Consider the following 12389-nt stretch of genomic DNA (forward strand, 5'->3'; position numbering starts at 1 on the left):
CAGAACAGCATTGCCAATTGATTCGTCCAGTCCCTTGACAAGACAAGCCGGCGAAATCAAATGTTATAAGAAAAACAAGTGCTAAGGACAATTTAGTCCAAATCATTCTACCATGTGTCAAACAATTAGGCATACAAGTGTCAACCAATTAGCTACTTTACGAACAACTTTTAATATCGGTAGATTATTATAATAATAATTATTATATAATGATATTTATAATTATTTTAAAATATAGAATTTACAGTATAAATGATTTAATTAATTTTATAATATTAATTTATAAATTATTCAATAATTTTGAAATTAAGTAAAATATTTCTAATGAAAGTTATTCAAAACAATTAGAATTTTTATTTACAAATTGGATAAAGCTTATCAATATTTATTCTAAATAATATTTAAAATGAAAATTTAAAAATAAAATTAGATTTTATCCTATTTAATAATTATGTCTATTTTTTTAATATTTATTTAGTTTAATTTTTTTTCAACTTATCTATCTCTTAAAAGTAAAAGTCAAGCTAAACATGATTTTTTGAGAAGCTCTTTAAAAAAAATATTTTTTTAAATAATAAAATTTTAAAAAAAAAAGTTTAAAGAAAAACTCTAGGGAGAGCTTATTTTTCTTTTTTTAAAAAAAGTATATTAATTTTTCAAAAAATATCATCTCCCAATCAATCTCTCTCTTCTTTCCTTCTCTTTGTAAATTACTATTCTTCAATATAAATAACGATTTCCCTCTCTTTTACCTCTCTTTACAAAAATTATTAAAAAACTAGAAGACCTAACAACAGAATATCAAAATTTTAAATTTTTTTGTTTTTTCAAAGATTAAGAGAAAAAAAATTAAAATTCAAAATTGTATTAAAAAAATAAAATACCGAACAACAGAATATCAAAATCTAGAATTTTTTTTATTTTTACAAAAATTAAGAAAAAAAATTAAAATTTAAAATTACATTCAGATACTATATAAAGGTTTTCTCTTATTTTCACCAAAAAAGATTTTAATGTTAAATACATCATTTCCTCTTTTCTTTTTTTTAGAATTAAAGTATCATGGTCCGATTGCTTGCTAGATCAACAAAAATTTAATACTATTGCTATTATATAAATTTGAGAATTATTTCGTTTCTTTATTAATTTTTTAATTTTAATATCTAAAATTATATATAAACTTGAAGCATTACATTATAACTTATTAGGTGATTGAAGATGGGATAAATATTTTTTATGATAATTTTAATCGAAATTAGAGCTTATACAATTTATTTTGTTCAATAGTTTACCAAATAACTTTAATTAATTCTAAAAGCTATTATTTTTCATAAAAGCCTAATAATAACTTTTAAATTAAAAATAAGTTAGGCCAAACAAGCTCTTAGTTTAAATTTCAATCCTTTTGTAAATATTTGTATATAATAATTGAAAATTATTTCAAATAAAAAATGATAATTTAAAAGTATAATGAGTTAAATATTCAATTCATTAATTGAATAATAATAAAAAACTTTAAATGTCAATTTAGAAATAAGATTAGATTTTATCGCAATTGTGCTTACTTCTTAATTTGAATTACCATTCTCGTTTCAATCCTACTACATAAAATTATAAATATTATTTATATAAAAATTAAAAATTATTTAAAACGGATTATTACAATATAGAAATATAATGCCTTAAAATTTATGTTTTCATCATTAAAAAAAATTCAACATCTGTACTTTCATACATATTAATATCAAGTTGCAAATGAATGCTTTTTTTTTAAATTTATTTTTAAATAATAATAATTATATATAAAATAACAAGTTATCACGTTGCACCCTACTAAGGATGGCAACAGGATGCCTTATCAACACTGGCTGGTCTGGTGGAAGCTATGGCTATGGAAGCCATATCAAGTTCCCATACACCGGAAATCATTGATGCCATTCACTCTGGCAGCCTCTTGAATGCAACTTGCCAGAAAACTGAGGTGTTTGGGCTGCAGACCCCCACCGAGATTGGAAGAGTGCCTTGAGAAATCTTGCGTCCACAGAATACCTGGGCTGACAACAAGGCACACAAGCTGTGACGGCTGTCCCTCTGTTTTTATTTTTATTTTTTGTTTTTATAAGTATAAAATTATAAATATATAAATTTGTCTCTCCTATTTAATTAAAATGAATTAGCTTGTTATAGTGGTAAGTCATTTATGTTAAATGTTAGAGGCTTGACTTAATTTCTTTGAGGTCCAAAATTTAAAATTATTTTTCTTTTTTTATAGAGTAAATCTAAATTTTGAAATTAGTTTTTCTTTATTTTTTTCTTAGAGAGATTGTTTAACTATAAGAGTAAATCCAAATTTTAAAATTTTTTTTATAGAGTAAAGAGTATAATTGTCTAGAGAGTAAAATTTGTTGTTTTGATTTTTCTTACAATTTGTTGATTTGATTTAAACACTTATATAATAAGTATTTTTTAAAAAAACTTTTTATTTTTTAGCATAACTTTCCTAAAATATTTTATATTATTATATAAAATATGTTATCATTTTATGGAGTAAAAGATATATTAGTTAGGGTCCGTAATCGAAAAATAACTTGTTGAAAGAAAAAAATTTTTATGTGAAATATTTTACAGAAAAATTTAGTATTTTTTTATTGTTTGGTTAAACTGTCAAAATCATTTTCTATTATTTGGATTATCTTATGAAAAATATTTTCTATCATAGCGGAGTTATATAAGGGTTAAAATAATAAACAGGGGTTGATTACAAAATAATATTGATATTTGGTTTTCACTAATTTGGAATCAAATTAAGAATGGAAATGAAAATGAACAAAATTAATAATGATATTTCTCAAAAATTTAACCACATTTCTGTAATTGAAAAAAACTTTAATTTTTTTTTAAAAATTTATCTCATCAATTTTTTATCATGACTATAAAATTATAAATATTTATTAATTGTGCAATATATCCAAAACATATACTTATAAATATGCATTTATTAAATAATAATCATTAAAATATTTTTATTATAATTATTAGTTAGATTTAAACCTGTTTTAAATATGTATTCATGAAATGAAAATCATTGAAATATTTTTATTATAATTATTAGTAAGATTTATTCAATTTATAAATAAAAAAATTTATGCATTGAATGATTTCATTAAAAAAAGTTTTAATTTTAGTAGTATTGTATAATTAAAATATTAATATTTTAAATTAATATTTTAAGTTAAATATTAATATTCATTAAACTTATACTTATAAATTTAATATAAAAATGTTTTTGTTGTTTTCTAGAAAATGTCTTATGCCCTTCAAGGACGTAAGACATTTTACGTGATCAATCTTATGGATTTATAAAATGTTTTATATCTAAAATTAATTTTTTATTTTTCAAATAAGCATAAGTCCTGAAAATGTTTTTGGAAAAATATTTTACTTAAGAGTATAATTTTTTGCTTCAACTTTTCTTACAATTTGTTGATTTAATTTAAGTAGTTATGCAATATGTCATGCGTTAACATAAAAAATTAAACAAAAATATGATTAAAATATTTAAAAATTTTTAATAATCTTATCTTGCTTATTCAAATTAAATAGCTACAAAGTAATTGCTAAAAATATTAATACAGATTTAGTTATTGATGAATTTGAAAATATAAAAACACATTAAGCATAACTTACAATACTTAATGTAAAAACTTAATATTAATTTTTATTTTTATTTTATGTCTATTTATATTAATAAATTTAAAAATTTATATTCAAATTGTTAATAAAAATTTACCTTATAATTTAATTTTAGTTCAAGAATAATTAATTTTTACTCCAAATCAAATTATTTATTCCATTCACAATTTTGTATAATTATTCTCTAATCATCTTTGTGCAAAATTTTGGATCCCGCAGTGCATATAAGGACACACTGTTGAAATTGGTTGGCCTGTGGAAGAACAACTTTGAGACCTTCACAAACTACAAGATTGGCAAGGACAACAAGCAGACTGAGGAGATCCTCGCAGCTGGTCCAAACTTTTAAATCTGGACCAATGAAGAAGGGAAGATTTTGTTGGTCATTTGTAACCTTAATCCATAAACTATTTTTAAGTCGATACTCTATGCTTCTAATATTGCTGGAAGTGAATTTAAATTGTTAGTGACATTTTCTGAGTAATTTGGGTTGACAGAGTAAGTATTTGATGTTGGAGTTAATTTTTACTGCATTTTGCTTCGGAAAGACATGGGAATTGAGAGTTGAGGACATTGGGCTGTTAGAAGTTGGAAGCAAGATCTTAAGCGCCTTGTTTAAAACTTGGCGGGGTTCTCCTCTCTGTCATTTCAATCTTCCGCCAAAACCCTAAGCTAAACCCTGCTCTAGAAACAGAAAAAATCCCTCTCTCCCTCGCATTCCCAGACTACTTCACAGTTTCTCTTATGCAAAATCATAGAAATGAAAGCTATAAGATCAATTTACTACGCCCATAAACACTTCCTTCTCCTTAATCCCACCAGAATCCCTATTTCCATCTCCTTCCTTTCCCGCCATTTCCACTTAACCAGCCCCCGGTTCGCTCTAAATATCCCTGAAACCGATGGAACCGACAAAACCCCTCGTGTGTGGACCGTCTACGAGCCACTCACCGGTCAGCTCTCCATCCGTCGCAGCAAGCAGAAAAGCACTAACCAGGATATGGAGTCGGGTTCCGGAGACGAAGAAAATGCGGATTTCGAGACTGAGAGGACTTATGGGAAGGCCAAAAATGCTAATTGGAGTAATGGAACCAAAATCCAGAAGGGATTCTCAGGTTTTAACGATAGGGCTCGTTATTCTTCCAAGGATAACACTGATGGGATGAGCCGAAAGAAGACGTTTTCGGTTAATGGGTTGGGACTGGACATAGTTGGGAATAAGAAGAAAGGGAAAGGTAAAGTTAGGTGGGTTTGTGAGGATTGTGGATACTCAGATGGACAGTGGTGGGGAGTTTGCCGTTCTTGTGATCGTTCTGGGACGATGAAGAGGTTTACGGAAGGAGACACTAAGAACAGAGGCTTAGAATTTTCGGAAACTGTGTTGCGGTCTTGGCTCCGAAAGGATGCAGGGGATGTGGAACCAGTTAGATTGATGGATGTTAACTGTGGGATTAGGAAGATGGATTACCGGATTCCACTGTAAGTTCCTTTTTCTTTTCCCGAAAGTTAAAGGATTTGAAAACATTCTATTTAGGTATATATCAATACATGTTTTTGTTTGGTAATATGTAGGCTTGGACCCTTTGGTAATGAAGTTGCTAGGGTGCTTGGTGGTGGCCTTGTTCCAGGTTTGGTTCATGTTCATAATCTTTCTGTTAATTAATTTTGAAATTATGGCCTCTAAAAAGTTTGGAAAAGAAAGAAAACCATGATACTGTGATCAGAATGCATCTTAAATAATTGCTTAAATTTGATATGTTGAGTTAATGAAAGCTTATTCCATTTGTGTATAATTTTCTGGTTTAAAGGTTCATTGGTTTTGATTGGTGGTGATCCTGGCGTTGGAAAGAGTACCTTACTGTTGCAGGTACAAGTTTGTAGCATTTGAAGGTGTTCGTTCTTCTTTCATTATCTTTCTCTTATCTTTTCTAAGAAAGGATACTCTTCTGTTGTCAACTCATATTGACATTCTTTTATTGGCAATAGCTGTCTTGTGATGTTAAATTCTCTTCTTACTCTATAGATGGCTGCTTTAATTGCTGAGGGGCAAGACTCAGATGAACCTGCTTCTGTAGTATATGTCTCTGGCGAAGAGGTTTGTTTTCGTGAAGCCTCATACTGGTCAGCTCTCCAAGCTTTACTACATTTCACATATAGATAAGTGATTGACCTTAGCACTATTAAGACAATGAATGTTTTTCCATGAATATGCCAGCATGATGATATTAATTTGGTAAGTTAGAGTGTTAAAATTCATTTGTGGCTTCCTTGTGGCAGAGTGTTGAACAAATTAGCAGCAGAGCTGAACGTATGAAGATTGGAGCAAATGAACTTTTCCTATACTCTGGAACGGATATTGAGGTAAATGACTCTGAATTTATTTTCACTAATTTTGCTTATCATCATCTATCTGTTATTCTTTACACCACTTGTTGACTCATAATTCTGTCAATATGATCTTATTGGCCCTTTTAGTTTCTCTTTTAACAAAGGAGCAGTAATATACTTTTCTGCTACTACTGGATCTTCTGTGAAAAGTAAGCTTTTTCTGTTTTAAATTACCATGACTCAGTTATTAATTCAATTACTTAAAAAGCTTAAAATTACTTACTCAATCACCTGGAAAAGCTTAAAATTACTTACTCAATTACTTGAAATGCTTAGAAAGATGCAGCCACATCTTTTCAATGCAAAAGGGTGGCAGGATCTATCTGGAGGAGAAGGGAGAGTCTGAAACATTAGGTTTTCTGGTGTGAGCAAACTGAAAAAGGCTCTTGACTAGGTCTTAAACTGAGCCTAGTGCATGAGGATTGACATTGTGTGATATTGGGAGGGATGGAAACATGCAGCCATATGCCTGCTTTTTGGTGAGGCTGTATCTGCAACCTGAACCTATGACCTCCTCTCATATCAACCAGCCTTCCTGTTGCACCAAGTTTCATCCTCAATCAATTGACTGCTTATAATTGCGAAATCTTTTTCTTAAAATTTTCCCCCTCTTAGCTGTTTTGTCCACTTATCTTCCAGATTGAAAGAGTATTGGTGATCTACCATATTGGAAATGAAATGTATGATTTTCCCTGTACAGCGAACCAGTTGGTGAATCTTAAAATAATTGGTGGAATTGCTGCCTTTCAGGACATATTGGTGAAAATTCAGCCCCTCTCGCCTCGGGCTCTGATTGTTGATTCAATTCAAACAGTGTATTTAAAGGAAGTTACTGGAAGTGCTGGAGGTCTCTCACAGGTTGGAATATTTTTGCACCATAACCTTTGTGGATTGCTTTTATCCTTACCCTTTGGCATTACATACGGATTGACTTAGTTCTGAGCCTTATATGTTTAAAATCGTTAGCACTACATAAACCATTTTCTCTTTGTAATGTTTTGTCCTTCCTTAAGTAATCCTATTTTTCATATAAAGTTCAACTAGTTTCCCTGTTAAAGTGTTAGCAATGGCTATATAAAAAGTTTTATATAACAATATACTTGTGTGTGTCTTTTAGGGAGTGGGGGTGTTTAATTCTCAGTTGGTGTGAGGGCAGTATTTTTGCTAAGGAGTGACACTATTTAGTCAATGACAGGTTAGGGAATGCACATCAGCTTTGCTGCGGTTTGCAAAAAAAACCAACATCCCAGTTCTTTTGGTAAGCATAAATTCTTACTCTTAAATAGGGTAATTGAATATGTGGGTTTTTATTTATTATATTTTTGACTTGTTATGTCAAATTTAATAGTATGTTAAATCAACAGATAGTTTTTATGAACATGGTAGTTTTTATGAACATGGTTTGGATGGTTCCCAAGCATTTCTTTTGTGTGGCTTCTCCTTTAGTTTAGCTGTTTGGAAATTTGAAGATTTCTATATTGTTGCTCAGCTATTTAGGTGAGATTTACTATTTATGTTTATTCTTCAAGCACATTGCTGGTGCTTAGTGGCTGAGGAAACGAAGTTGTGCAAATGTATATTGATTGCTGATAATTAAGATGGAGGTATGCTTCTAATGGAATGGCCCTTCTGTTTTTAGTGCTTGAAAGGGTGCAAGGAAATGAATTAACTGACTAAAAGGAAGCATAGCATGAGACTGTTGAAGGATAGAGCACTTACATGATGTTCTCAAGCAAAGTTAATCTGCATTAGATGGTAATCTGGTAATTCGGGCAAGATGATTTACTGTTGCCTCTTGACAGATGATTGATGATAAGCATGTTAAAAATGATAACTTGATTGTCCTAGGGCTAGATGGATGCTAACCAGGTGATTGCTTTTTAATGTCTAATATATGTCCTGTGTTTGATGCATTTTGGCTGTTTGGGGTTGAACCTGCACATTAGTTGCAAAAGCTGGATAAATACTAATGATTTATCTTTATTGCTAAGCTTTTGGCAATAGACATGGTGGTAAAGAAGTGAGGGGAGACAAGAATAGGTCATGGATTTAAATCTTACCAGCTGTAAGGAAAAGAGAATGAGAGCGATGTGGGGATGGAGAGGATTATTCTTGAGCACATGCATAGTATGGCAGAATTTGGCCATACAAATTCAGTTGTCACACTTGGTTTTTATGAAAATGACTTCTTCACATTGAGGTATACATTTTTGCTTGTGCTAATAAAATTTTTAATGAAAATGTTGCATGAGTAGGCTGATATACATGTTTTGCTGACCTTTGTTTGCTTTAACTTCATCCAGTCACATTATTGGTTCTGAGTTCTGCTTTCAGACTTTTCCTCTTCTTTTTTGTGATGCCAGGTTGGGCATGTTACAAAATCTGGTGATATAGCAGGACCTCGTGTCTTGGAGCACATTGTAGATGCTGTCTTATATCTGGAAGTTGGTACCTTGTTGCCTCTTTTTATTTTTCACTATTGCTGGTTTGTTGTCTTTGTGTGGGTTTCTTTCTTTATTACACATCTCCTTTTTTTGTTTTTTTAATTGGATACAATGTTGTAGCTTTAGTTTATAGAAGCTCCTAACATTAATACAAGTTAAACAAGTTGGAGATAATGCATTTTTATCCTTGGAAAATTGAGTTACTTTATCCTTTGGTGAAATTGATGTCTCATTTTATTCTCATCTCTCTAGAGCTTTTATTTTTCCCCTTCCACGTTTTTTTAAAGTATTTTGAAGTGGCATATTTTGTCAGGTGTCCATACTAGAATTTTCTGACAGAAATTTCATTAGCAACAATGATCAGTTATAATGTGAATATGTATCTGCCTAGTGACGAATATGCAAAGTATGTGCAGAGAACACTTTTGAGATTTTTGCACAAATGTTGGACAAAAAAGTAAGAGTGTTTTTTTTTTTAAATGAAGCAAAGGGAAAACTAGAAACACAGATCTACATGTCATTGCTATTGTGGACTGCTTTTCAATGGCCTGTCATTACAAAAGAGAGACAAAAAGCTTGCTTAAAATGTCCATTATCAGATGTTAGCTCAAATTATATTAGCATCATGTTCTTTAACTTTGCAAAAATTTGCACATATTCTTTTTAATCTTCTTTGTTGATGACTAAAATGCTTTTACTTTCCATGAAATTTGTATTGAAATATAACTGATTGGAATACCCTTTTTTGTTCGAAACTGTACTTTTGGAGTTGTTGATATTTTTCTTCTCCTGATTGTAACCTATTATCCAAGTACTGTTTTTTACTCTTCATATTTTCCATTTCAGAAATAGTTTCCTTAGTGCCATGAGTCAGTTCTTGAAATCATATATCGTGGTTCTGATAACATAAATACTATCATTTGCAGGGGGAAAAGTGCTCATCTCATCGTTTGCTTCGATCTGTGAAGAATCGTTTTGGGTCAACTGACGAGGTACCAATGACAGAGATGTTATGTTTTTTGCTTCTATTTAAATATGAATGGCTCAGGGGGATCCTCAACTTGCTTGTATTTTGAATCATCATCATTTTTTTATTTTTTCTGTGTTGAATATCTTGTTAAGGCTTTGATTTCTTTCAACTCAAATATTTCATGTGAATCCATTACTGGCTTTTGTATTGATGAGCGTTTCTACCATCAGCTTGGAGTATTTGAAATGTCGCAATTGGGACTGCAAGCTGTTTCAAACCCCAGTGAGATGTTTTTAAGTGATCAGAACTCAGATTCAGAGTTTTTAGCTGGACTTGCTGTTGCAGTGATTATGGATGGATCTCGGGCTTTCCTTATTGAAATTCAGGTACTTTCCTTTTATATGTTGTCCTTTTTATCTCATTTGCTTCATGTTTCTAACAACATTTCATTATCAGAGGGTTTCTACTTTTAATGAATTAATGGATATAAAATCTTTTATTTTATTATTTAGTACTATACTTAAAAGGATTATTATGAGTTCAGGACAAAGCAGTGGGCTTATCGATAATTATACTTTTAGAATTTTCTCCCTTGCATGTGGATTATGATTTATGATGGATTATTTATCTTTATCATGTATTTCTACAATGGGATCCTTTATTGGTTAAAAGGAAATATCAATATAAAGGTGATTTCATCTATGCAGTCAGAACTTTGTAATGGGTATCCTCTCCCTCCCATCCTCCCAATCACAAAAATGGGACTGTAGAAGGTTCCGGAGGGGTAGTTTTCGAAACCCAAACAAGGGAAAGGATACCATTCTCTTATAGCCCTCCCTTTCCCTCAATAATTTTCAGTATTTTTACTGTTTCAGTCTTGTAACATTTCTTATTAGTATCAGTGTCCTACAAATAATTTTAATTGACTTTTATAATCCTGTGTAGGCATTGTGTGTATCTAGCTCAACAGTTTCTAGGCATGTTAATGGAATCCAAGCAAGCAGAGCTGACATGATTATCTCCGTAAGTGCCATTTAGTTCTCCTGTAAATATTTCATCTCTGTGCCATGAAGGCTGTCTTTTCTGATACTGTTACTTTTACTTATGTAGGTTTACAGGTTTTTTTCAGAAGTATGTAGTTATATTATATGTCATATGCTGTGATTTCCAGTCTCTTACCTCAAGTGAGGTAGTCAAATGCTCATTTTCTCACTGCTAGTCTCAATGGTCAGGTTTTAGTTTATTACTTTAATTGTAATGCTGATGGATCCTGCAGTGAGATGATGAGACCAACGTTCAAATTTTCCGTTACCTCAAGGCTTGGTGATTGTCCACTTATTAACATATAAGAAATTGGTCAATAGTGAAAGTTAAAAGGATGGTTCCTCAGAAAAGTTCCCTCTTGTATCTTCAGTGTCAAGCATTGGTAAAGGTTTTCATCAGCTTGAATAATTAGGTTTTCTTGAAAAGAAATGTTAATTATGAATGAAAGGTAAGGAAATAAGTACTCATTTTGGAATATTAGAATTTTCTGATTATGAATCTCAGAAGCAAATTATCTTATAATTAATTTAATGTACTTTACCAACTTGAGTTACTTGACTTTGCAATTTTCATCATTTTGATGAAAAAGGCAATTTGAACATTGGTATTTAAGTCAACTCATATCAGCAAACTCTACTCTCATCTTGCGGTGAGTTAGGAATCAATCATTTGCGTGCTTTTACACTTTTTGGTAACACTAGACTTTACTACTTTGCATTTACAAGGCTACAATTCTGAATTGACTGTTTTAATGTATTAATTGTAGGTCCTTGCCAAGCAAGCTGGTCTAAAGATCCAAGAAAATGTAAGTTACTGTTTACTGTTTGTCCTCTCTGATTCATTGTCCACTTCTTATGGTTTGAAGTTCAGTACTTTTCCTTGTTCATCCTTATCAAAAGAGATTTTTACTTCTACTTTGATTGTGATTCCTTGTGTTTTTAGCATATTCTGTTAAGCATTGTCAATATATTGAAATTTAACTTATATTTGGTCGAGAATGTTTCAGCATTTGGATCTTTTAGTTACAGTTGTAGAAAAAAATGAATGTATATTATATGTTCTTTTGAATATAATTATGTAATTTTTGTCCCTTTATCGTACCAGGCTGTTTTTCTAAATGTTGTCAGTGGAGTGTCATTGACAGAGACTGCTGGGGATCTTGCAATAGCAGCATCAATTTGTAGCAGGCATGGGATTTGTTTTGTTTAAGCTATGAAGTTTTTTCAGTAGATTTTGATTCTAGAATATAACTTTTTACTTGTTTTTCTTATTTCCATCACTTTCATTTCATCACACCTGATTGCTACGTTCCATTTCATTAGTAATGACTCTATACTTGGTAAAGTCTTACAAGTTCCCGCACGCAGCACCTGAACAATATATTTTGTACCTTTTTTCTCGTTTTGGTAAATTATTTGATATATGTTGTTCTAAATTGATAAACATATGCTTCTTGTCTTGCTCAGCTTCTTAGAGTTTCCTATTCCCAATGGAGTTGCGTTCATTGGTGAAATTGGCCTTGGTGGTGAGGTTCGCATGGTAAGCTTATACTTTCCCTGTTATTACAATTACCTTGACAGTCTCCTTCTTGTGTTCATAGCTTCAAGTTCTAGTTTCCTTTTCCTTTCCGGGGGCAGAGGTTGGGGAAGGGGCATCCTTAAAATTCATCTGTTAAGCTTCTGATACAAAAATAGAAATCATGTCTTAGAAAATCCAATTTATACAGAACTTGATAGACTTTGATACTGTTTTGGTGGTGATGCTCTTGAACTGTGCTGCTGAAACTTTTTGGTGACTGCCTTGTTTAGCCTGGCTTTTTCTTTTTTTTTTTTCTTTTATCATTGGGTAAC

At 31.0% G+C, this 12389-nt stretch overlaps 1 protein-coding gene across 3 annotated transcripts in view; it reads left to right on the plus strand.

The window, feature by feature from the left end:
• The first annotated feature begins 4106 nt into the window (after nucleotides 1-4106).
• LOC110424021 (DNA repair protein RadA-like protein) overlaps nucleotides 4107-12389 on the plus strand; it is an 8787-nt gene continuing 504 nt past the window's right edge. Inside the window, exons 1-14 of one of the 3 annotated variants that reach the window (XM_021438484.2) lie at nucleotides 4110-5172; nucleotides 5266-5321; nucleotides 5502-5560; nucleotides 5717-5788; nucleotides 5971-6054; nucleotides 6832-6939; nucleotides 7277-7339; nucleotides 8445-8525; nucleotides 9452-9517; nucleotides 9726-9881; nucleotides 10441-10518; nucleotides 11306-11344; nucleotides 11644-11726; nucleotides 12006-12078. In XM_021438484.2, the coding sequence (XP_021294159.1) occupies nucleotides 4454-5172; nucleotides 5266-5321; nucleotides 5502-5560; nucleotides 5717-5788; nucleotides 5971-6054; nucleotides 6832-6939; nucleotides 7277-7339; nucleotides 8445-8525; nucleotides 9452-9517; nucleotides 9726-9881; nucleotides 10441-10518; nucleotides 11306-11344; nucleotides 11644-11726; nucleotides 12006-12078 (1737 nt within the window). In that variant the 5' untranslated portion in view covers nucleotides 4110-4453. The other 2 variants (XM_021438487.2, XM_021438485.2) reach the window with 2 other exon arrangements.

The sequence above is a fragment of the Theobroma umbraticum genome, unplaced genomic scaffold, assembly GCF_002168275.2.
Source record: "Theobroma umbraticum cultivar Fairchild unplaced genomic scaffold, ASM216827v3 scaffold_204.0, whole genome shotgun sequence".
NCBI lineage: Eukaryota > Viridiplantae > Streptophyta > Magnoliopsida > Malvales > Malvaceae > Theobroma > Theobroma umbraticum.